Source organism: Choloepus didactylus, chromosome 9 (genome assembly GCF_015220235.1).
Source record: "Choloepus didactylus isolate mChoDid1 chromosome 9, mChoDid1.pri, whole genome shotgun sequence".
Lineage (NCBI taxonomy): Eukaryota > Metazoa > Chordata > Mammalia > Pilosa > Megalonychidae > Choloepus > Choloepus didactylus.
The window spans coordinates 23,979,253-24,007,098 of NC_051315.1; the positions used below are offsets into that span (position 1 = coordinate 23,979,253).

The following is a 27,846-nucleotide window of genomic DNA, read 5'->3' on the forward strand; positions in this document are numbered from 1 at the left end:
CATCCATGTCGTCACATGCATCAGGACCTCATTCCTTTTTATGGCTGAATAATATTTCATTGTGTGTATATACCACATTTTGTTTATCCATTCATCAGTGAATGAACATTTGGGTTGCTTCCACCTTTTGGTATTGTGAATAATCCCACATGAACACTGTTGTGCAAATGTCTGCCCAAGTCCCTGCTTTCAGTTCTTCTGAAGATCCGGGACTGCCGGATCATATAGCAATTCCTGAGTTCCTGAGGAACTGCCACACTGTCTTCCAGAGCCGCTGCACCATTGTACATTCCCACCAGCAAAGAATCAGTGTTCCTATTTCTCCACATCTTCTCCCAAAACTTGTAGTTTTGTTTTTTTAACAGTGGTCATTCTAGTAAGTGTGAAATATCTTGTAGTTTTGATTTGCATTTCCTTAATAGCTAGTTATGTTGAATATCTTTTCATGTGCTTTTTAGCCATTTGTATTAGCTCTTTGGAGAAATGTCTATTCAAGTCTTTCGCCTATTTTAAAATTGGGTTGTTTGTCTTTTATTGTCAAGTTGTAGGATTTCTTTATATATTCTGGATAATAAATTCCTATCGGATTTGTGGTTTCCAAATATTTTCTCCCATTGCACAGGCTGCCTTTCCACTTTCTTGACAAAGTCCTTTGAAGCACAAAAGTATTCAATTTTGAGCAGGTTCCATTCATCTATTTTTTCCTTTTGCTGCTTGCACTTTGGGTATAAAGTCTAAGAAGCTATGGCCCAAGACAAAATCTTAAAAATGCTTCCCTACATTTTCTCCTAGGACTTTAATGGTCCTGGTTCTTATATTTAGGTCTTTGATTCGATTTGCATTAATTTTTATATAACGTATGAGATAGGGGCCCTCTTTCATTCTTTTGGATATGGATCAATAGACAGTATTTTTGTGGCAAGAACTGACTAATAAAATCATAAGCTTAAGAAAAGTTGTGAAATCTAAAAAAAAAAATCCTTAAATTCAAAGCTATCACCTGATCATAATAAAGGGATCTGAAATTAGTAAAAGTTTATTTGTACTTCATCACACACATGCTGTAAAGAAATTTTAAAAAACAGACACACAAAATTTGACTATGAAATATTAAAGCTGACTTCAAATGAGTATTGCTCTCTTCAAAGTGACTGCTCTAGGGAGTATCAATATCAGCACTACTCAGAACAATCTGAGCAACAAAAAGGCTCTCTGGGGGGACTCCTAGGCACAATTATAGGTATGCTTAACCTCTTTCTTACAGCAACAAGCCTCACAAGGGGCTCGGCCCACTAAACTGGTAGTTCTCAATGTTTGCGGGAAAACCAGCAAGAGTCCTGGGGAAGTCCAACATTTCCGCATTTCTCCCAGTTCCTCAGGGGGCCCCCAAAATACACTTATACTCTCTGCCCATATCACTCTGGGATGTATCAGGATTTCACTCCAGCCTGTACAAACTCACCAAATCCTACTTGGGACTGTCTTAATTCCTCATTTTTGAAAGACAATTTTGTTGGACATAGAATTATTGGATGACAGTTTTTTGCTTGCAGCACTTTAAGAATGTCATCCCACTGCCTTCTTTCTGATGAGAAATTGGCAATTAATCTTACTGAGGCTCTCTTGTATGTAACACTTTGCTTCTCTCTTGCAGCTTTCAGAATTCTCTTCATTTGGCCCCTGACAATTTCATTATAATATGGCACACTGTGGGTCTATTTGGGTTTATGCTGTTTGGAGTTCACTGAGTATCTTGGGTGTGTATATTCATGTCTTTCATTAATTTTGGAAATTTTCAGTCATTATTTCTTTGAATACTCCCTCTGCCCCTTTCTTTCTTCTCCTTCTGGAACTCCCACAATGCTTATACTGGTACACTTGATGGTGCTCCACAAGTTCCTAAGGCTCTGCTCATTGTTCTTCATTTTCTCTTCTACCCCTCAGCCTGGATAATTTCAATTGTCTTATCTTCAAGTTCATTGATTCTTTCTTCTGCCAGCTCCAATCTGCTGCTGAATCCCCCTATGGAATTTTTAATTTCTGTTACTGTGGTATTCAGCTCTGTCTTTTTTCCATAACTTCCATCTCTCTAATGATATTTTCTTAGTGTTCATCTACTATTTCCTTGATTTCCTTTAGTTCATGTTAGCCTTTAGCTCTTTGAGCACATTTAGACCATTCTAAAAGTCTTTGTAACATCCCAGGTCTGGCCCTCCTCATTTTTATGGTTTCTGATGCTTTAATCTTCTCCTTTGCCTGGGTCATCACTTCCTGTTTCTTTGTAAAATGTCCAAAACCTTTTGATAGTTTAGCTGGTTTTAAGTATGTAAATTTAAACATCACATATCCAACCCCCTCCCTCTTTCTATAATCACTGTTTACTGATTGATCTGTATTTTTCCAGTTTTTCCTCATTCACAGAAAATATAGAATGCTTCATAAATTGTGTGTCATTCTCCTTCTGTTGCACTCAATTTCTCTGTACTGTTTTTAAATTTTTTAAATGCTGAATAAGCTGGCACAGTTTTTCTTAGCTTAAATGCAAATGATCTTAATATTCAAAGTATTATTATTTCCATTATCACTCAGCAATTTCTTTTTATGTTCCATTTCCTGTGTGAAGTGCTTTACACCTATACCACCTCATTTAAACTTCACAAAGGCCTACAAGGTGAGTATTATCACCATTTTACAGATAAGAAAACTGAGATTCTAAAAGGTTAAGTAATTAGTCTAAGATCAGGCAGCTAGTAAGATTATTTAATGATTATTGCATTGGACAGTTCTGTTATGGACAAATTAGTTCCAAATTTTAAACACCCTAAAACACATTATTAACCCATTTTGAAATAACTCATTCTCATTCTTAGAAGCTCACAAGTTTCTACATTCCTTTACAGTTCATGCAAAAGTAACCTAAAATAATAGGCCCATCACTAATTGTTTCCAAAATGCCCAAGAGTTATACTGTCTTCCCCAGTAATGCAAATGATCTTGACTGTGCTGTTGTTTCCAGTCTCAACAGAGATTCAGCAAAATGAAATCACCCATACAATTATATTTAACCTAAAAGAATTCAACCCATAAACCATCTCTGAATTTTTGACACAAGGTTTTAGATCTACTGTTAAGCACATTTTTATCTTTACCCAAGTTTTCAATACATATATTGAATTGGACAGGACTCTAATAGATAAGGACCTCATTCCAAAAAAATCTAGGTACAGTTGTTCAAAGAGTTGCAATACACAGTAGTATAATGACCTAGCCTATGCTTACCAACTTACTCACATGGATGCCCAAGAGGTACCACATGCCCACCTCCCTCAGCACCTCAACCACAGCTAATATACTGGCTAATATACTCCTACCACAACACCTGTAAAATGTCCCTGCATGCAATTATATATCTACATTTTACCCTCACCCAAAATTAAGTTTCTTAAATGACATGCGTCATACATATAACTTTGTATACACAAGTCCAGCAGAGTACCTGGACAATTGAAAGTGCTAAATAAAAGTTTCCTACATAAATGAGACTTCTGAATATCATTTTAATATTTTCCAAGTCTAATAATTAACGTAACAAACTAGGCAATGCAGTTAACCAGGATAACTGACATTTTAACCTACCACCTAGTAAAATATCTATTTTTAGCTAAAAGTTCTAGAAAGGAAAGAAAATAAAAAACCTTGCATGTATCTAGGTGACTCATTAAAGAATGACAAACATACTTGTGACTCACCAGCTACCAACAAATCACTTAACCACAATGACTAATATGAAGAAAAAGAAAATAAAACATGAACTCCAAATACCAGGACTGAATAAGCCTTATATTTGGAATCAAAATATCTCTATGTTTGTGGTGGGGGGTAAGAAGGACATTTAAGAACAAACAGTAAAATATCATTTTAACTTTTAAAACTGATGTTCAAAATAGTTTCAGTGGCTCAGAGATTTTAAATGGAGTCCAGAGGTCACTATATATAGATATCCCTTTTTAGTTTTTAGTGTATTGGAATAGCTAGAAGGAAATACCTGAAACTGTCAAACTGCAGCCCAGTAGCCTTGATTCTTGAAGACGACTGCATGACTGTAGCTTACTTGGTGTGACTGTGTGATTGTGAAAACCTTGTGGCTCACACTCCCTTTATCCAATGTACAGACAGATGAGTAGAAAAATGGGGACAAATACTAAGTGGAAAATAGGGTGGGATGGGGGGGATGAAATGCTTTGGGTGTTCTTTTTTACTTATATTTTTATTCTTATTTTTATTTTTATTTTTTTGAACAAGGAAAATGTTCAAAAATTGTGGTGATGAATGCACAACTATATGATGGTACTCTGAACAGTTGTTTATACACTGTAGATGATTGTATGGTATGTGAATATAGCTCAATAAAACTGGATTTTAAAAAAACAGCTGTTCACAATAATTGCAGCCCTTTTAGTAGGCACCATAAAACTTAAGCTATAAACTTTAAAAACTGGAGTTCACATTCATTGTAGTCTTTTATAGTAGTCAATACAAAAAGGCCTAGAGGCTACCTCTAAAAAATTTTGTCTTTACAATACTCAACCTCAACTAACATACACTATTTTGTTAGTAACTTATTCTGCTTTAAAATACTAAATAAAATTAACTATAAAAAGAAAAAAGGAGTGACTTCTTGCCTAAACTGCAACTAACAGCTACTAAATGTTGGATAAGTAATGTCAATATAAGATGAGAGCTCAGAAACACAGGTCTGCATAGGAATCCTATACTGCTGCTTTTAGACAAATTTCATTTAAAGACCTCAAGCTATTTCATACATACAATTAAGAACCTGTTCTTAAAGAGCTCTAGGGAATGAGATGTGCCAACCTCCCTATGTAACTCATTCAGTTGCTTCATTTTTATATGCATTCAACCATGAGAAAATTGGTCTTTCCAACAAAGTGATTAAAATAATGTGTTGGAGAGTCCTGTGGCACTTAAACCCAATTAATGAGTCAACTTTTTGGACTGGTATATTGATGAATCGGTTATTCTTAGGACAGATAATCTGGAGAAAACAGGTGGCTCCATATTAAACTCCAATGTTGCTTTTAAAGAAAATATTTAAAAGCTAGAAACTGCTTGCAGTACAATCTAGTAAGTATGATCAAAGACAGGCACTGCAGCAGATTTAATATCTAAAGTAAATGGTACGATAGTTATCCACTTAAGATATTAAAAATGACCTCATCTTTTGCGTTTTAAATGATTAGGAAACCCCAGCTGGAATGATCTGACTTGATATTTTTAATAGTGGAGCCCCTGCTTTTTTCCACCTGATATATGGCCAGAGGGATTTGAGTTAAATGTAGGACCTCATGGAATTAACATATAAATGCCACTATTTTTTTCAATTTTGTTGTAAATGATCACATGTTTTAAATGTCCATTCTCTTTGGGTAGTACCACTCAAAATGGAAACAACTTGAGAATAAACAAAGAATCCTAAAGCACTTTCCCAGTACTAAAGATCATTGTAAGTATTTCATATATAAAAACTGATTAAAGAATGAAAATTAAATAAGGATTAGAAGTGGCCTTTTTCTCACAGACACATTTCAATCATACTATTTTCCAAACCAAAGACTCTGGCAGAATGGTTAGTTGGCCCCACTAAGCTGCTTGCTTCCTGAACAGAATTCAAATATTCATTTGAATGACTCCAAGCTTCACTAGTAGTAAAATTTCTAGAGTAAGCTGAAAACATCTATAGGTAAGGATTTTTGTTTTATTTAACAAAAAAATCCACCAGAATTTTAGATCTTGTTATATGTTGTTTTAAATCATAATAGAAGGCTGATAATATATTAAGGAATAGAACTCAGTTTTTTCCAAATTTTTCCTTTCTAGCTCAACTTAGAAACTAAGGGATAAAGAGGAAAGAGATCCTGAAGAGTTCAATGAAACAGTGAAAATGGAGGCACCAGACTTTAACCCTTTATTTTCATTATTACATAGAGTATACTATTGGGCCCAGCTGAGGAATGGAAATCAATCATGGTGTCACAAATAAAAAAATACACTCTCTAACTTCAGTGTTAGATCATGGCATCAGGAGCTTGTAAACCAAGGGAGTTTATAGAGCATTGGTAGGGTAAGAAAAATAAAAAGACAACGCAACAGTGGATAAGAGAATAGTGAGAGCAGTTCTAGGAATGAAACATGGGTTGTGTGCAGTCAAAAGGGGGCTGACCACTTGGCAGGTAAATCCACTGCCCTCCCCACTAGGTGGGACCTGACTCCCAGGGATGTAAATCTCCCTGGCAACGCAGGACATAACTTCCAGGGATGAGCATGGACCCTGCATCACAGGATTGAGAAAATCTCAACCAAAAGGGGGAAGCAAAATGAAACAAAGTTTCAGTGGCTGAGAGACTTCAAACGAAGTCGAAAGGTCACTCTGGAGGATATTCTTATGTGCTACATAGATAACCCTTTTTAGTCTTTAGTGTATTGGAATAGCTAGAAGGAAATACCTGAAACTGTCCAACTGCAACCCAGTAACCTTGATTCTTGAAGACGACTGTAACTATGTAGCTCAAATGGTATGACTTTGTGATTGTGAAAGTCTCATGGCTAAAACGCCCTTTATCCAATGTATGGACATATGAGTAGAAAAATGGGGACAAAAATTAAATGAAAAATAGAGTGGGATGGGGAATGGAATGTTTTGGATGTTCTTTTATACTTTTATTTTTATTCTTGTTTTTATCTTTTTTTTAGAGCAATGAAAATATTTAGAAATTGACTGAGGTGATGAATACACAACTATATGATGGTACTGTGAAATGACTGTACACTGTGCATGATTGCATGGTATGAGAATATATCTCAATAAAACTGAATTTTAAAAGGGGAGGGCTGAAAATACTAGTAGAAAATGGGGAGACTGATTAAAAGACTAGAAGTCTTGATATGTCCAACAGGAGATTAGAAGCCATGGAGAGGTATAAGGGTGGAAGTAATTAGAGAGAATGGCCACTGGAGTTTAAAATGGTGAAGTTCTGAGGAGCAAAATCCAAGCACAGGATGACTGTTAAGAAGGAGTAATAGTGAAGATACAGTGGAGGAAAAGTAAGGAATTGTAAAGCCAGGGTCTTCCATGTGGACACTCGAAAACATTTAGAATGAGGGGACTGGGAATACTGTCAGCCAGAAAAAATAAAGTGGTTTTCAGTAAAACAATCTGTTTCTGGCTTTGAGCTCTCCAACTCAAAGGCTGGAACTTCTGTCCAATTTACTCAACATAGACAAACTTAGCAGATACTGCCAGCTGCCTATCAAAATCCACTCTTCCTTTCTTATTTGCTAACACAGCTCTGCTTCTGTTCAGTATCTACCCTTCATCTGGTCAAGTGCTCTAAGGAAGCCCAGGCCCATTCAAGTTCTAAAGCAGATCATGTTAAATCCCAGCCCATCCTGGAACATGGATCCAGATGGATGGTGTTACTTCTCAAACTAGAAGCTTCCAAGTCATTTTCCCCTTCTTGCAGTCAGCAAACAGGGCTTGTTTTTACCTACTCACTGGGTAAACACCAAGACCTCTACTAGTTCTGCTGTAACACTGGTGAAATTGTTCCAGTGTGACTGCTATATAAGGGAACAATTTGAACATAATGAGAATTTCTTGTTTTCTTATGCCAGAGTTCATCACCAAGAAATACTAGGTGAATGCAGACAACTATATTCAAGTGAACCAAAACACGTAGGAATACAGAAAATGCACAAACCTCAAACATTTACTACAGAGCTATGTTATGAGCCACAGCCATCCACATTTGGTGTTACAACTTTCCTTCCAATTTCAGATAAGCCCTCCTTCTACCATTTCACAATAACTTACAAGCTGCAACTCTTCCAATGTCCATTTCCACAATCAAACTGCAGGTCTTTTTCAGGTAAAGTGTCTTATTTATTGAAGTATTTACGTATTTCTTAACCATTCGACACTAGCTTTTAAAATTAGATGTTTATCTTTTTTTAAAATGTGTCACTGATGAAGTTTTTGAGTGTTCTGCTGATAATACCATTTTTCCTATAAGCCTTGTGGTTTTTATTGCATAATTTTGCATACATGATGATGTTTAGAAATACATGTCATGTTATAGCAGAATTGCATGTATATCAACTCCATTCTTGAAAAAGCTAAAAGGACAACCATATCTGAATGTCCCAAGATTTCTTCTCCCTTGCTGAACATAGAGCAATTCTGTATAAGTGCAAAACAAAGAGCCTGAAATATGATGTGCTAAGGAACAGATTCAGTCATCCAGCCAATCCCTTTCATTTTCTTCCTGTGCCCAGAATCTTAGTAAAGGGTACATTCTTATTCTAAACTTGAGTCTGTGGTCTAATTTTCCACACCAGTGGCATACATCATATGGCTGCTTTGATGAATGACTTCTCATAAAGACAGTGATAGTGTGTAAGAAGCACTGTGTTAATGACAGTTCTGATGATAAGAAAAAGACAGCTTAAATAAAAGTAAATGCAATTAATTATTAGATTTGCCTAGTGATGTTTAGGTTTCCTGTTTATAACCACAGCAAATATTTTTATTATTGAAGTTACCCAGGAAAAATAACTGTCACTGCAAATATGAAACCTCCAGTTTTTAACTCCCTTTCCCCCCACTGTTTTTATAGTGATTTTTAATAATGGGGTGATTCCTTATTTATATCATTTATAAAAGAATAGACAAATTCCTTAGTAACACTAATAGTTAAGATTTTTTTAAAAATTCTTTCTGTAGAACTGTTTTTAGCATCAATGTATGACTCAAACATAAATTTTATTTTATAGTCAGTTATACTTTTTAAACCTAAATTATTTTTTCACCAGTTTTGGCTTTCAATAACTTGTAGTAGTATCTAAAAATCATTATCATGTGCAAGAAACAAAACATTATCCTATTCCTTGAGAATAAGGGCCAGAATGAACTGTACACTCTAAAAAAGACACTTTTGAAGCAGAAAGCAATGGGTTGTCCCTTTCCCAGTCATCAGTACATTTCTCGATATAAAGGTCGTAATCTAAGCAGAGATACATTGTGGAGGGCTTTGAACTAACATCATTATACTATATACTATCTCACAGAGAGGCAGATAATACAGAGGTTAGAGTTGTGTGAGCCCTAGAGTCAAAAAGGCCTTAGTCAAAACACTTAATATTTAAAATTCCAGTTTCCTCATCTTTAAAAAGGAACAGATCAAAAACAGAGAGTAATAGTTAGTTATTAATTTTTATTAAGTTATTACTCCTGAACATAAGGTGGGGAAGATGCTGGATGCTGGCTGTTATAAAGGGGGTTTATTTGATTACAAATTTGGTCTGAAGGCCATGAAACTGTCCAAGGTAAGGCATCAGCAATAGGGTACCTTCACTGACGTATGGCCGATGGCATCCAGAAAACCTCTGTTAGCTGCAAAGGCATGTGGCTGGTGCCTGTTTGCTCCCAGGTTGCATTTCAAATTGGAGCTTTTCAAATTGGTGTTCTCCAAAATGTCAGCATCAGCTTCCAGTGGCCACCTTCAAAATGTCTCTCTAAGCTGCAGCTGTTCTGAGGTCCTTCTGTTTGTGAGCTCTTTTATATGATTCCAGTGATTAAATCAAGACCCACCTTGAATGGCCGGGGTTGACATCTCCATGGAAATAATCAATCAAGCAGTTCACTTGCAGTTGATTGAATCACATCTCCATGGAAACAATCAAAGGATTCCAATCTAATCAACACTAATACGTCTGCCCCCACAAGACTGCATTGAAGAACATGGCATTTTGGGAGAAATAACACATCCAAACTGGCATATCCCTCTACCCTAGGAAACAATTTCCTCAGGGTCCCAGGAATTGTACTGTATGTCCTACAGCCAGCAATCTCTTGTCCCAGGCAGTACGATTTGACTGTTCTCTGAAGTATTCTGTAGAAGAGCTTTGTGAATTGCCTTCTACAGGCAGGGTGAGTTCTGGTACAGGGATTCCCTTAGGCCACCATAAGATAGACTGGGCAAATATATATGCTCTCAGTATGTGCACAAAGGGTACTCTGCTCCCTCTGGAACCGGTACCAGGGATCTACACTGAGAGCACAGGCTGGCAAAGCAATGAACAGGTGAAGGGTGAGGGAGGGACCAGCCAGGGCACCAAGAGATCCTACCGCTTTTTAAGTAACCTTTTTCTTGACTTGGTGCTTGCCCTGTTACTACAGTCCTTTACTTGTTTTCTGGAGCTTTGAGAAAGATGTTTCTGCCAATTCTTGCTGGTTGTTGAAAGCTTCTTTAGGGGATAGAGCCCTGAAGTGTCTCACTCTACCATCTTGATCATGGCAGGGCCTAAATCACCTTTTTTTTTTTTTTTTTTTTTTTTGCAGGAATTTACTTTTTAATTTATTTTTTTTTATTAGAGAAGTTACAGGTTTACAGAAAACTCATGCAGAAAATACTAGGTTCCTATATACCTGCCCTCATTATTAACATTTTGCAATAGTGTGGTACCTTCATTATAACTGATGAGAGAATATTATTATAATTATACTATAAACTATAGCCCATAGTTTACATTAGGGTTCACTGCATGTATTGTACAATCATATGGGTTTTTAAAAAATTCTTACTCTAATAACGTATATACATCCTAAAATTTCCCCCATTTAATTACATTCATACAAATTTTTCATTACTGACATTTTAATTTCTGGCATACGTTTCAGAGTCCCTATGTATCTCTGACTGTGGATTACATAAAACAATCTAGAAAATTTAGAATGGGATAAATTTCAGGATATTAAACGCATGGACCAAGACGGCTTAAATCATAAGACCTCAAGTTCAGGATGTGTTGGTCTGTGCCTCATAGAATGCCTAAGACTTTAGATTAAATCAGTGTCCCTTAGTTTAAGGTGACATTACCACATATCCTTGGCAGAAAAAGAGTAAAAAGGAGTCTTTATTTGCCAGTTTGGTCTTTGTCTTTTGGAAAGACTAAATCACCTTTTGATAATAAAAATTTATATTCCAATTCTAAAGCACAAACTTGGTTTATAAGACTGTTAAGTATCTTCTTTCAATTATACTGAATTAGCATCGTATTACATCTCAGACTTTTATATTTCCTAAGCAAGCAGAAATACAGATATTTTAAGAAGGCCCTTGCCTCTAAAGAAAGAGGTGTGATTAGCAAACAGTAAAGGACTTCTTAAATCATATAACTAGTTAGTGGCAGAGCCAAGGGTGCTGGTTTGGATGTATTATGTCCCCCAAAATGCCATGTTCTTTTATGCAATTTTGTAGGGGCAGATGATTTAGTCTTGATTTGGTTGGCACCTTTGGATTGAGTTGTTTCCATGGAGATGTGACCCACCCAACCGAAGGTGATAACTCTAATTGGATTATTTCCATGGAGGTGTGGCCCTGTGCATTGAGCATGGCTCTTAATTACATCACTGGAGTTCGTGAAGAGCTCAAACATGAGCTCAGTGCTACAAGACAAAAGAGACATTTTCGAGATGATCACTGAAAGCAGACTTTTGCTGACACTTTGCCGGAGAAGCTAAGAGAGGACAAAACACCCCAACAGCAACATTTTGAAGAACGCACAGAAGCTGAGAGATGAGCTGGAACACAACCCGGGATCAGCAGATGCCAGCCACTTGTCTTCCCAGCTAACAGAGGTTTTCCAGACACCACTGGCCTTCCTTCAGTGAAGGTATACTTGTGTTGATGCCTTAATTTGACATTTTCATGGCCTTCAGACTGTAAATTTGTAACCAAATAACCCCTCTTTATAAAAGCCAATCCATTTCTGTTATTTTGCATAATGGCAGCATTAGCAAACCAGAACACCAAGTCTTTAGTTTTATTATATTACTTAAATACTTACAAATATAAAACTAGTATAAATGCCTTATGCTTATAGCCTTTAACTATAAAATCAAAACAAACATATAAAAAACAATAGAATTCAAATTAACAATATTTATTTAAAGTTTTATAAAAACTTTATTGCTGACATTTGGTTTACTACATAAAGCTGTAGCCCCAGACCCAGTTCTATATTTAATGTTTCCATATTTTGACTTCAATACTAGTAATGTGAAAAACACCTTTTCACAATTATATAAAACATTATCTTTGAGGTTGGTTCAGGATAATTAAGCCTCATATTTAACCAAAATTCTGCAAAGAGCAATTCACCAATGATAATTTTAATAAAGTTAACAGTTGATAATTTTATAAAACTATCTTGTTCCTGTAAAAGTTAATAATTAAGCATTGTTAACTGAAATTTGCGTCAAATGGTTACCTAATCTGATAACTGCTGAAAATGGAAATAGAAACATTTTTGCCTGCACAGATGCTATTATACTATTAGTGATCTGCTGCCCCTATACAGACAAAAAAAGGATTCAATATATCTACTTTAATGGTACAGACTTTTTTGAGTTCAGGATGCCTCTAAATTACTAAATACCACCTAGTAACCCAACACATTCTGAATGTTTCTCTATTCAAACTACTGTGAAAACTTCATTTATATAGAATATGGACATCTTTTCTTCTTCAGTTGGCATGAACACATTTGTAAATCAACAGTAAATGTTAACAGAAGCCCTGAATAGACATTGTAGTTGTCAGTTATGTGTTGGCCTTTAAGATGAGGAACTAGCAATAAGACTTTATTGGTTCATGGTTTCAAAGGCTAGAAAGTCTTTTTTAATCCTGGGGTCAGTATCTTCTGGCTGTCTGGCAACCTTTTCCATCACATGGCAATGCACATGGTAGAATCTTCTTTCTCTTCTGGATTCCACTGACTTATCCTATTGACTTCCTGCTTCTGGCTGCTCCCAGGGGCTTCTCTTTCTGAATTCCATTCTGCTCAAAAAGGACTCCAGTAATCTGCACTGAAGCCCAACCTGATTCAGTTAGGCTATACTTTAAGTGAAGTAACATCTTAAAGAGATGTTATTTACAGTGGGTCTACACCCACAGGACCAGGAGCTGCAAACTGAATGTGCCTTTTGTAGGAGACATGATTCAACTCCTAACAAATATATATTTCATAACTTCAAGATTATCGTCAAAATGTACAGCAATATTTTAAAAATATATACAGAAAACTCTCACACTCCTAGGACCATATCTGTGGACACCAAAGAAATGGAAAGTGAACCTATGAATGAAGATCAAGAAGGAAGTGGACTTAAGCTAAGTGATAACAAATGAGGATTCAGTGAATAAAGCCAAAGCCTTTTAAATAAGAAGTAAAGTGAGAAGAGAGGACATTGCAGGCATGAAGAGTCTGCCCAGTCTGAAGAGTGTGTACTGGGAAACAGTGGGAAACAACACTATTAAATAGTCAGGGAACCAGCAGGGAGAATTAAGATTGGACATGGTTGGAAATAGGATACCATTAAAGATTTAGACAAAATTAGCATTTAAAAAGCAATTTCTGGCAAGCATGGACTTAGGGTAGGAGCAGAAAGAATATATATCCCTCAATAAATACTAGTTTAACAAATGTTGGACTATTTTGTTCCAATCCAAATAACATATGGCAGCAATCATAAAGAAGAACGGTAAAAAGAAACAAAACAAAACAAAATAGAAGCCAAATATTTTTAAAAACTCACTTGAAGGAATAAATAAAATACTCTCAGATATTAATCTTAGATTTTTAGTTAATAATGATATTATTACTTTCATTCTGGTGCTATATCTAAAACTGGATTATCTTTTATGCTTAAAAACACAGAAAGTCCATGTGAGCTTATGTTTTTGCTATATGGTATAGCAATAATAAATGATAAATAGATAGACCATAGCAGATAAGAAAAACTCTTATTTTACATCTGTTAATGTTAAATAGAGGAATTTCTTCTTTTCATTGTTATTTATGAGTTAACAATAGCTTTATATGTTAAATTTTTTTTTTTTTTTTTAAACAACCATCTAAAACTTATTTGAAATACGAAGTTTAGTAATCTGGAGCAATACAAAATAAATTTGCAAAGTGAATGGTCTTTACAACAATTATAACCAGTTAGAATATAAAGTGGAACAGACAAACCCCATTCACTAAAATAATAACAAAGTAAAGTAAAATAAAATACAATAAAATAACTAGCATGGAATTAATAAGAAACATGCACATGTAAGACGAAGAGAGCAATGAAATCCAATGAAAGACATTTCAAAGGCCTGAATAAATGATGAGAGAGATATTATTCTCAGATGATGTTACAGAATATTGTTTAATTTCCAAACTCAAGGATTTTCCAGGTATCTTCTCTTGTTGACATCTAGTTTAATTCTGTTATGGTTAGAGAACATACTTTGTATGATTTCAATTCTTTAAATCTGTTGAAATTGTTTTATGATCTGTAATATGGTGACCCCCATACCTTAGATTCTTATTTAAAGTGTCTGTTCACCAGGTGCTTATGTATTACCAAACAGTACTGCCAGAGAAACGATTTGAAGAATGAACGTATGAAAGCTACCTTAATACTTTATATTCACAATGGAGCTAATGCACACCCATTTTAAATAAAGCACACTATTTATACTAAGCCAAGCCAGTAAAGACAATTTTTAGGAAAGGAATTTTAAAGGATGAAGAAAAACAACCACACATCTTTTTCCTAAATAAGTTCCAGAAGTTCTTTAGAATTGGAATTATAACTTCACTTGATTTATTATTACTCATGAAAAGAGCAGGTAAGAATTTTCAAAGTAAACCTGTCCTCTGCTTCATTTCCTTCTTTAAAAAATGTGGTGCTTTGAATATAAACATCATACTACTGGATGCAGGCCTTAGATGTCTATTATCAAGAAAGGTAAACAGTGTAGTCTAAAATCACATTAAAAAAGACAAGCTAACTGACCTATGGGGAGAATGAAATCACGTTCCTAAAATTATCTTACCAACCAACCACAAAAAGTAAAAACGCGTCATTTTTCACCAGTCTTATGTGCATTTTCCTTTTTCACAATGTAGCAAAAGCCATTAACACATGTACTCTTTATTACTCAGACTCAATTTTTAACATATGAGTAGTGCCAAAAGTTCAATAATTATAACCTAAGAATAATATGTTAAGCCTATTGTATAAAACTGCCTCCATTCAACGGTATACAACCTGTCAAAGGCTTTATATTTTTCAACACCTCTATTATGAAACTACGTTTTCCCACACATTACTAATTATAGCAAGCTGAAAATTCTTAAGGGACTAAAAATAACTACACATTCTTTTCTCTTTTTTTAAAAAAAAAGAAAGAAAAAAAGAAAAAAAAAATCCAAGCCACAACATAATTGTTAAGCCTGAGTTAACACATCTTGATTGAATTCCACTTCAGGAATTATATATGGAATCAAGGCAGAATTATCTAAACCCTTGCACTGTCTTACGGAAAGATCACACTTATACCATCCCATTTGGATGAAAGTTGTTCTTTAATTTATATATGATGATGGCATTAGTGAACTAAGTTCTGTTTGGGAGAGACTTGCAAATAGCTGTTTCAGCTAGTGAGCTTTGGTTGACAACTGGCACAGTCAACTACTGTTACTTAGTGAAGTCCTGGGCATTTCTGAAAAGATTCAAATTAATGAGAAATAACTATTTGTGGATTACTTTAATGTGCCTACTTTTAAAGGCATCACATGGATTGACTTCCCTCTTGTCGGCAGAATACCTTTCAGTGAATTTTTTTTTCTTTTTTGAGTGACAACACCACATGCCTTTATAATGGTAGGGGACAAACATGAATAAAGTTTTAAGTCTGTGTTTTTCACACTAATACTATTTCTCAAAGGCTTAAGACACGGAAAAGAATTTAACAAAAACAACAGAATCATCATCTTTGGGTTTTTCTTCATTAGAAAAGAAATTAACTATTCATACTAGAGTCACAAAAGGAAATGAACATAATCTTGCAATTCTAGAATACAAAATAAAACTTCATGGTAAGGGATTCTTAAATTTTCAAAAATTCAATTCTTAAATGAAGAAAAAAATTGAGAACCATTTAGGACAGTGTTTCTCAAATTTACCTCCTTCCACAGACATATTCTTGGGGGAGGGAGCTACAAGACTCCTACGAGAATTTTTAAATTTTGCATTCTGACGATACTTCAAAATAATACACACTCATTCAGGATTACCTGGACAAGCATCTTATATAAGAATATTGCCACATGACTGCAATACCTGTACTTGTGTCTCCAACCTTTGCGGCACCAAGTGAAGAATAACAGTGCTTAACTTTTCCTGCAGTTTCTCAACTTGGGCCCTCAGACGTTTCATGGAATTACTGCATATTTCCCATGAGAACTCTACGTTGTCAAGGTTGTGAACACCGGCTCAGAGCAATGACTCTCAAAATGGGATAAGGTAGGGGGAAGATGGTGAAGGTAGGGGGAAGATGGTGAAGGGAGACATGCATGTAGTTAGAAAAAAGCACATTTAAGAAGCTATTGATTTCATAATGCAAACTCTAGAAAGTCAAGCTCAGGAAAATAACTGGCTGATGGGAAGTACCAAAGGCCAAATATAGATCCATCCTGGGGGCTTGGAATAAACATGGTTGCTGTTGAGAAACACTGGTTTAGAGGTAGAGGAGTACTGGCACATGGAGAACAGTCAGTAAGAAAAACATGTCCAAAAGAACATCTTTTGGGTCAGTGGATGAATCCTAAACCAGCACCTGTCACGGTCTTTTGGAACCCAAAAGGCCAATCCAGAAGAAACCCAAGACGGTCCATCAATCTTTTCAGCCCCATACTGTGGGGACAGTTGGTCTACTTTTTAACACTGATCCAAAAGAAGACAAGCTTTCCCCACTGCCCATATTTCACCACTCCCCCTATCAAAAATAATAATAACTATTATTTTGATAACTGTATTTCATAATAAACAGTTGCTGTAGCTGGGTAAGAATGGCCACAGATCCATCTACCAAGAAGTGTCCATTGGAGTCTGCTCTGAAATTATTTTAGAGCTTCAATTTGCCATAGCTGGGTCTTCAGTTCCCCACTCTTTTGCATACTTATTAGATCAGAGCACCCACCTATACAATCTTTTCCAATGAAGACCCCTGTGAGTGCTTGGAAATAATCTTGAATTGCGTTTGTGTCACTGGTGGCTGTGGTATCGACAAATTCCAGAAGCCCTTGTTTGAAGGGCATTTAACAGAGGATCTACTGGAGCTTTCTGCAGTAGGTGCAGGTGGGCTTGATGAACACAACTACCTTCCCAGGGTGGATTTTGCTATTTACAAATTCCTGAACCATGCTGACAGGCAGCCGTCTTCCCAGGAGGAATCAATTTCAGGTATTGCTCTGGGTGTAAAACACTCTCAACGAATATTAAGACGAAGTGGAATTTTTCAAAAGATTTTGAGACAAGAATCTTTCCTTTAGCAATTCAACACTGAGGTTATAATGGAGTTTAATGGAAAAATACATTCTATATAAAACTGTCAGCTTCATAGATTAGTTTTCAAAATCAAATAAACATAAAGTTTACTTTTCCCCAGTGTTTTTCACTATATTAAATATAATTTAACATACATATCTATTGTTTCCAGGGCAACTTTTTCTCCTTTTATAGAAAGTTCCCTTGTGTAGATACCATTTATTTCTAGGGACTGAGCTCCATTTGTCACAGTTCACAGACTACAGACTGACCTTAAAGGCTAGATGACAAATACATTGCACAAACAGACTCTGTTACAGACTATGAGATGAAAACAAGTAAACTTATTTACCAGAAGATTCTGGTAGAATAGACAAAAGTCTCTAGGCAGCAGGATTAGGAGACAGGGAGAAGTGGGGCTACTGCATTAGTAGTACTGATACCACTGAATTTATCATTGAATTCATGCAATTCATGGCAATGGATTTTTAAAACCTGAGTGCACATGTTACTATGATAAAATATAACACTTTAACAAATAAATCTATAAAGCAGGATGAGTTGTTGAGCATCTACTATTATGTAAGGCATGGTGCTGGGTGGTCAGGGAGGGCCCAAACATAAATTAGGATATTAAATTAGACAATATTTAGTTTTCTTTCAGTTCTAAAAGTCATAATCCATCTATATAAACTCATCTTTGAAAGCATACACCTAAAGAACAGAAATTTAAAAATCAATAGAAAAAATATAACATTTATTCTATACTGAATTTCTCTTAAAAAACATTTATACCTATGATGTACCCCACTACATAAAATGTAAAGACTGTATGTTTTCTCATGTCTGATCAATACCATGGAAATAAAATTCAGATTGAAGAAAATATACAAAAAAAAAAAATGAAACTAAGCAACTATCAAATAAAATCAATCTCATTACTTAGAGCCTACACAATCACACTCCCATTATATCTCTATGCTCTGCCTCTTGCAAACTGAATACACACAAAAAAAGCACTTCCAGGGGAACCCCGAGCCAGAAAGCAAGACTTTTGGGGGGGGGGGGGAGCAAAAGCAATATATTCTTTACTATTTTTTTTAACCCCTTTGGTGTCAAATGTTTAAAGGTTGTAACATGTTATAACATATGTTTTTACTTCCTTCAACAGAGAATCATTTTCCAAACTACATTCTTTTATTTTATATACTTTTATTATTCAGTTAGAAAACTTGTTGCTCATATGCAAATCTCAAACTAAGGAAGGGGAGGAGGAAAGGAAATTCAACAAACAACAAAATAAAGTTGCTCTGCTATGTTGAGGCTGCCAGGCTTTTTGTTACTCTACTTGAAAGTAAATGTGACTTGTCTGTAGAGAGTGCTGCTTCAGCAGTTTCAAATGAATTTGAAGCCTGTGCTCCATATTTTCTCTTTTGTAAGTTTAATGTATTCAGCAACACTGAAATGACAATTTAAAGAACTACATTTTTAAACAAAGGAAGCATTGATGTTAATGTATGAAAATGGTCCAAACCCTTGGGAGTCTTGGTTCCCACCATTGTTTATTCTGACAACAGGATATAATAGCTTACTTGGCAGCAAATTTAACCATCTGCTTGCTTGCATGGTCTCCCACAGCCACAAGAGCCTGGACATTAAACTGCTGCTGGCGTAAGACTAAGAAACACTGCTTTCCTGAAAAAGACAGAAAGAACACAAGTGTATTAAGAACATGCTACTTCAGGTTTTACAAAAATGGAAAATTCTCCTCTACTTCAAAATCAGGCCAAATTTTGCTCTCCTCATCAGGTACATACATGTGTATCCGGCTTCCATAGACAAAATGATCATACTCAAATTAACACTTTAAAGAAACTCACGTTCTTATATGAGTAACAAGACATACTTTTCACATGTTGGTTGGTTGTTACTATAACACAAACAAATCACTTAATTAAAAAATATTATTACAAACCAAGAAAATTATTTTGTCACGGCATTGATTTACCAAACACATTTCAAGTAACTTCAGATCACCTTCAACATTCACTCAACTGCCAGCATATTCTACAGGCAACGGCAGTACTAACTGCCATGGCAGATTCAATCACGTAACGACAAAAGTGCTAATAACAAGAACACAAGCATTCTACGGGGGTGGTCCATCTATAGGGTTCTTATTTCCTATCAAAGTGCATTTAGAATGATAGGCTAAGTTCCTTTTATGTTCCATTTCTTTCATTTGTCCTATGTCATCTTTATAATCCTCCACACTTTATAACAGCTCCACATTTTTTTTTACTCCAAATAATTTACTTTGTCTATAAAAGATCATCCTCTTTATGCCCCATAACCAATTTTTTTTTTTTAATAAATACACCCTGAGCCTTTGCTTCTCCCTTACTCTTATCCTTATTCTTAATCTGCTGACATATTATTCACGACAGATTTTGGTCACTATGTATTCTGTGCTATCCTCTTTCCTCTAAAGCACATCTTTTTAAAGTCTCTGACCTAATTCTGGAAAACTCATAAAATTAGTTAAATCTTTTCAAGACCTCTTCTCATCAGATTGTCTTACAAAATATCAAAAGATTTTGGTTTTTAAACTGAGAATTATCTTTTAAACTGAGAATTGGCCTTGCCAAAAGAAAAGAAAAGAAAAGAAAAAAGAAAAGAAAAGAAAAGCCAAAATGCAAGTGGACATTTATTACTTTCAATGTGTATAGTATTTTGAAATGCAAATCAGTTAGCAATCAGAAGTAAAAAAAAAAAAAAGGCTGCAGATAAACTGTCAACACAGGTAATCTACAAACTTTTGAGTCATATCTGATCAACAAATTTTTACCACTAAACAGACGATTTCTAATTTTCCCTTTTCCTTTAGAGTGTGATCCAGTCATAAAATGAAATCTTAAAAAAGAAAGCTGCAGGACATTAAACATATTCAAAGGGATTTTAAGATCCTGGATGGACAACGTTGTTACCACAGGGAACTTTGCAGATGGATCACAACTGACATTACCCTAGGCACTACTACCACAGCCAGACATTATCCCACTTAGAACAGGATGCTGGTATAACATGGAATGTAACATGCGTTAAAAAGCACCAGGTTAAGCCATGATTTAATAGGAGTATTTTAGTAGCTATCATAATGCAGAAAAGAAGCACAATAGACCTAGCTGCACTATAAGCCATCCTGTGATGAAGATTCTGAACTTCAATGTTCAAAAAGGATCTTGAGAGAGAATGGAGAGCTCTACAAGATTTACAAGGGTAAACACAGGAAAACATCTGTGGGTGAGCAGTGGGGGTAACATTTAGTGTAAGGGTTTGGTAAAGAGTAAAAGTTCCAAAATCAAAAGGCCTGGGATCATTTCCTAACACTTCCAATGAAGGGGCCTACAGGAAAATTATTAAACCACTTAATGCCTCAGTTTCTTCATCTGTAAAATGGAGAAAATGATAAACTCACAGTGTTTTCTTGGTGATTATAAAATATGCTTAGAATCATGCCATGCTATTATTATCAATAGCACCACTACTGCTGGCTACTTACTGAGGATTGGTTATCATCCTATTTTGCAGGTGAACAGCTATGTGCAAAAACTATGCTGGATCCTGGGAACAAAAAGGTAAATATTTGGTAGACACCTATGAAGAACTTTACCTGAAAAAAGTGATAAAATCTCTGAGAACATAATCCTGCTTTTGTTTATGTAAAAAGTGGAAAAGCTGTAGCTGCAAATGGTGAAATTGTAGGGAATTAATTTGTTCTTTGTATTTTTCTGCATTTTTTGAATTTTCTACACTATATCCATATATATATATATATACACACACACAACTTTCCTAAGTGGAAAAAAAACAAAACTTTTTTAAGAGAACAATAGAAGTATGTATAGAAGAAAGGTCAGGACTGAAAAGATATCTTAGCCATGTTCAATATTCAACCAAAGGAGTACACAGAACCTGGGAAGTTCTGAGGCTAAATATAGAAGCAAAATGCACATGCTTGCTATGGAAAAGAATAATGAAACCAATGGTTACAGATGAAATGAACAGAATTTGCAGGCTGCAGCTGCCTAAGAATAAGAATGTTCAATGTTTCCTAATATTTAATGTATTCATTATACATAACTAAAAATTAAACCTCTTATTAAAAAAAAAAAAAAAGCCAACAGATGGAAGAGGATGAAGCAGTAAGACCAGTCCCACAAGCATATCATATCATAAACCTACAGTACATATAAAAATGTTTCACCAGCATTCAAAATGCCAGGTCAGAGCATAAGACATAATTGAGAATAGACCTTATTAGGTAAGAGATTACAATTCTAGATGAATCAGATTTAAAGTTAAAAACCAACTCATAAAAAACTGAGTAAAAAATGGAATTGAATATCAGAAACACTATACAGGAGTAAAGAAATTACCAAGTTTAAAAATGATGGAATGTTTATATAAAAATATTAAAATACTCTGGGGACAATATTTGATTAATAAATGATATATAATCTATATAAAAGTTTATATCTTTCATACATAAAGATGATAAATATTTATGAAATAAGAACATTGAGATCCCAATACACAACTGGACAATGAACCAGAACAGATAATCTGAGCTCATATAAATGAGCTGACAAACACAAGGAAATCAGTGCTGCTGTGAGTGACATTTTGAAGAGGAGCTACAGCCAAGAGGGACACTTTGAAGAAAGCACAAGAGCTGCAGATGAGAGCCTGAAAACGGCCACTGAAAGCAGACTCTTGCTCTGGAGGAGCTAAGAGAGGACAAATACCCCAAGGGCAACTAAGAGTGACATTTTTGAGGAAACTGCTGCCTATAGAGGAACGTCCTGGGAGAAAGCCATTTTGAAACCAGAACTTTGGAGCAGAAGCCAGCCACATGCCTTCCCAGTTAACAGAGGTTTTCTGGATGCCACGGGCGTGTTACCTTGGACACTTTATGGCCTTAAGACTGTAACTGTGTGCTTTTATAAAAGCCAATCCACCTCGGGAGTTTTGCATTCCGGCAGCATTAGCAAACTAGAACAGATGTACTAGTAATAAATGTAATACAGGTTGAAGCAAACAAAGATCACACTTTATTTACCTCTCAAGTTATCAAAGATTTTAAAATAACAATATTGGATGCTTGGGAGAATTAAGTGAAAAATGTTTTCTCATAAATTGCTGATGGCAAGGTAAACTTCCCTTTATACTTCAGGGAACAATGGGCATTAAAAGGCTTACAAAGTTCTCTTTAACTTAATAAACCTACTTCTTAGAATATATTTTAAGGAAGCTAGATTTGGAATAAGTCTTAAGCACAAAGACGTCTGTAACAGCATAATTTATATAAAATAGCTGAAATTCTATTACCACCTACTTAACATTTACGTAGTCTTTACTGGTGGGACAACCCCCAGAGTCTCTACTGTTATAACTCCAAAGCTTTCTGTGTTCAAAGCACACTTTCAAATACTAGAACCTGATGGCCACTTGAAAGGATTTTTAAAACACTCAAAAGCACCTGAAAGGATTTTAAAATACTCAATAGAAAACATTCAGCACTGGCTTCTTAGTAAATAGAATTGTCCACTCAGACTACCTATTTTAAATAATTTTGAGACCATGTTCTTGCTAGGTGTTAGTAAACAAAATTGTCCTTTCTTTGGCTCTGGTTGGTGATAACCGAGCACTGCAGGATCTGCTTAGTTAAATGTTAGGCAACAGACACTGATTACAGGGAGGAGGGTGTGCATGATCCTTTTTGTGTAAATTTTTAAAACAAAGGATAGGATTACATACACCAATACATGCTTATAAATGCAATTTTTTTTTCCTGGAAGGATACAAAAGAAACAATAGTGATAGTTATCTTTGGGGAAGGGGATCGTGGTGGGATGGAGAAGATACGAGTTGTAAGACTTCTATTTTTCATTTTATATCTTTCTGCACTACTGGAATTTTTATTTTTACCCTGTCCATATATGGTTTTTTTATTCTAAGAAACAAAAAATAAATTTCTCAAGTTAGTAAAAAAGTTCTCACTGACAAGTTAATACAGGAACTTTAGAAGACAGATTTATCACCTGCTCAATATTATTCATCTTTCTTCTGCATGGACCTCTCCATAACAGGAGACAGTTTAATGAAAGAAGAACAAAGTCAATGATCAAAACGAGTTAAATGAATTCACCATTTTTAGATATTTTGCATTTCATCTCCAACACAAAATTTACATTACATTTTGATTAAGTTTTTAGAAGAGGCAGTTTACTTCTTAAATTTACACGAGTACTGTTTCAGAAAAATTTCAAGTTGGAAACCTTCCTTTATAGGAGTAACAGGTGCAATCTTTATTTCTGAGCTGAAGAACAAACATGGGAAGTAGTCAAACAAAAGGTTTACTCTTGTCTATTATTCTGACTGCTCAGCAGTGAAGTGGGCTTTGGGACAGATCTAGGTTATCAAAGACATACAGCAATCCTATGTTTTACATCTGTTCCCACCACCTTTTAGGTTGCCAAGCTCCTGAATTCAATATTTAGATAATGTACTTTAACTTAATACTCAAAATTATTACCTTCCCTCATTGTTTACTAGTTGAAATACTACACTAAACATGTACATGTCAGAAACACCTATTTACAAAATAAAATGTATAAATATAATTGAAATGACCAAGCTAAAATTATTTTTTAAAGCTTAATATGTGCAGATGAGAATATCAAATAAAAATATACAAACTATAGGATAAGCATAATTGGCAAATTAATAACAATAGTGGATGATGTTAATCAGAGAATGAAACAACAGAGACCTAAACATTTTTTTTAATCATTTTATTGAGATATATTCACATACCATGCAGTCATACAAAACAAATTGTACTTTCGATTGTCTACAGTACCATTACATAGTTGTACATTCATCACCTAAATCAATCCCTGACACCTTCATTAGCACACACACAAAAATAACAAGAATAATAATTAGAGTGAAAAAGAGCAATTGAAGTAAAAAAGAACACTGGGTACCTTTGTCTGTTTGTTTCGAGACCTAAACATTTTAAAATAGTTTCCATTTACCATTTCATAGTAAATGTTCTTACATGAATGATATGGAGGCAAGCTGGAATTCTGACCTTTGGTGTTGAAAATCCTAAATTATCTGAAAAAACTAGTAATTTTGGAAGTATAAATAAGGTTTAGGAAGAACAGGAGTGCAAGAGAATTATTCTGTGCCAATGACTTCCATGTAGTATGTATAAAACTCAAAAGGAACTACACTCTAATTACTCTTTTAATACGCAGACTTAATTAAGCTCATAAGCTTTCGTGCTTGGAAGAAACTAATTTTAAGTGTTTCAAAAGTTAATTTCTCCTCCCTCCTATCTAAAGATACTTCGTATTTAGGAATGTTACACATTCAGTCTACTGTAAGAAACGTGATTTTGATTTTTAAAAATGTTTAAGGCATTTCCCTTCATCTAGATAAAAAATCTGCACAGGTATTTATTATATAAATAGACATCATACTTTGCATAAAAAGATTCTAACTATCATACTTTTGACACTATAATTTTAAACTTCCATATCCATATCATAGTTTATTCAGAGTGTTGCTCTCCTTGAAATTGCCAACATGGGTTGCTTCCCCAAGCCCAGTTTTCATGTCTTACTATTTCTGGAGTTAAAGCACATAAATGGGTCCAAATAATGTTTATCAATATAAGTTCTTCCTATAAAAGATACAAGAAGGGAGTAGCATCAATCAAGCTCTTGCAACTTCAAAGCACAAGATTCTAATTTATTATTTTTTTAGATAATCTAATTCAGCAGAAATAAAAAGCACTAACAATCACTATAGGCAAGGATATGGAGAAATCAGTACTGTTACATACTTGTGGTAGTATAAGTGAGTATAGCCTTGGGAAGGGTAATCTGGTACCAACAAAATTCTAAATATGCATTTGCATACCCTTCCATCCAGTAGTTCTACTTCTAGGTATCTATTTTGGAGAAATACTTCCTCATATAGATCTATAAATAGTTTCATGAAAGGATCTCCAAGAAACACTATCAACTGAAAATAAGAAAAGTGAAAGGATAGTATGTAAAACATGTCATCTATGTAAAACAAGACAAACTGAAAACTCACAAAAAATAAAACAGTATGTGTGTATGTGTACATGCATGCATTGTTAATAAAGATTTGGAAGGACACTGATCAAATCATTAAGAGACTAGGAAGGGCTGAAGGCAGAGGAGAGGCAGTAGAGAAGAAAAAATGGAGTATCACTATTTTTGTATTCTTTGAAAAACTCACCTGAATGTATTAATATATTTCTTGGGTAATTTATATAAGCATGGAACTTAAAAACAAAATAGGATTTTCCCATTAAAAATTATGAAAACCAGATTACAGATGGAAAGTTAAATATATATATTATCAAGAATTAACCCAACACTGTAATAAAATACCACAGTTTTGCTAAATAGTTTTTATTCAAAGAATAGTTCAATACTATGAAATCCATTAATGTCAGTCATTGCAATTATATATACATACATTTAAAAATTTTTTATTATATGGAAAATTTCAAAATATACATCACTCAATGTGATTATATTTTGAGGGAAAATATGCTGGAAAAGGGTCTGATGAAATTCAATATCTATTCCTGAACAAACAATTAGAAAACCTGGACTAGAAGAAAATTTGTTTTAACCTATTTTTAAGGTTTAGAATTGTTTTCTAATGACACTTTATACAGAACCCCTTAAATCATGGAAGATCAACTGTTTAAATTTCTGTTTGTGAAAAATTCTTAATTGTGTGAATTCCTTAAATACTGGAGAACCTACTAATTTTTGCAAAAGAAACAAGAAATGAGGTACAAATATTTGAAAGCAAAGGACCAAATAATAATTATTTGGAAATATATCACTGTGTCTGGAACCACCATGTTCTACAATAATGGGGCAATAATAATGGCAATTTTTCAGCTTTACCCCAATCTACTTAATCCTCACTTCCTGTACTATTTTGAAGCAAACCCCAGTCACCATATTATTTCATCTGCACATAATTCAGTATGGATCTCTAAAAGATAAGGTCTCACTTTTAAAATGTAACCACAATACCATTATCTCAACTGAAAAAAAGTTACCAATTCTTTACTGTCAAATATCATTCCTCAAATTTCCAGTAGTCTCAAATGTCACAATTTTTATTTTACTGTTTAAATTAGGATTCAAGTAAGTGACTGGTTGAGAGAACCTATTAGTACACAGGTTTCCCCTCTCCTTTCCATTTATTTGTTGAAGACACCAGGTCATTTGCCCAGTGTAGCTGCCTACAGTCTGGATTTCACCAACTGCATTCCCATTATCGCTTAATATGTTCCCCTGTTCTATTTTTTTTTTTTTTTTTTTGTAAATTGATAATTGGATCTATGAGATGAGACTTAGGTATAATTTTTTGATCAAGACTATTTCATAGGCAGACTATTTCATAAGTAGACAAAATGTTTCTAGTGGTCTCTGAGATGTTAATAACTAATGATCAATGCTTAGGGGCAAAAATGGTGATGTTCTAATATTCCTTCTTCATTTTATTAGCTGGAATACTTCTCATTTACCATTTGGTTAGCCAGAGATATACAATTCATATAGAAATGATACTTTCCCTTTATTTACCAATTTTCAAAATAATTAAATGTTTCATTGGTGACAGGTTTTGTTTTAGTATTATTATAAAATAATTTATGGATTTAAACCTATCTATGTTTTGATTCATTGCAGTTATTATCTTTCTTGATACTCAGAATGTCCCATTTTTGGCCTGTGGTATTCCCTTCAAGTTGGTCCCTCAGATCTACTCCTGTAGTTTTTCATAGTTTCCTTGCTACCTGTTAGGACAAGATATTCTAGGTTCATTTGTACAATTTCTTCCCAAGACCTGAAATCTGTTATTTGTCCAAAAAGCCCTGGTTCACTTTAAGGGCAGACAGCATTTCAAAACCACAATAGAAAAAAACCACTTTGGAAAAGTATGGCAGTTTCTTATAAAGTTAAATATATACCTAACCTAGGGCCCAGCAGTTCCACACAAGAAAAATAAAAGCATATGTCCACACAAAGACTTTTACATGAATGTTAACAGCCCCTTTATTTATATCAGCCCCCAAAACTGGAAACCACCAGATTGTCCATCACATGTGTTTGTATAAACAAACTATAGTAGAGCTATACAATGGAATACTACTCAGCAATTAAAATGAAGAAACTACTGATACACTTAAGGTATACAGAAGATGACATACTACGTGATTCACTCATATTAAGTTCTAGAGCAGGCAACCC

General features: G+C 34.6%; 1 protein-coding gene and 1 pseudogene across 3 annotated transcripts in view; both read right to left on the reverse strand.

Annotated features, from left to right (window-relative positions):
- DARS1 (aspartyl-tRNA synthetase 1) overlaps positions 1-27,846 on the reverse strand; it is a 96,697-nt gene that overhangs the window by 36,025 nt on the left and 32,826 nt on the right. For all 3 annotated transcript variants that reach the window (XM_037850534.1, XM_037850532.1, XM_037850533.1), the window contains one exon: positions 19,057-19,159. In XM_037850534.1, the coding sequence (XP_037706462.1) occupies positions 19,057-19,076 (20 nt within the window). In that variant the 5' untranslated portion in view covers positions 19,077-19,159. The remainder of the gene's footprint in view (positions 1-19,056; positions 19,160-27,846) is intronic.
- LOC119544939 lies at positions 17,038-17,522 on the reverse strand (annotated as a pseudogene).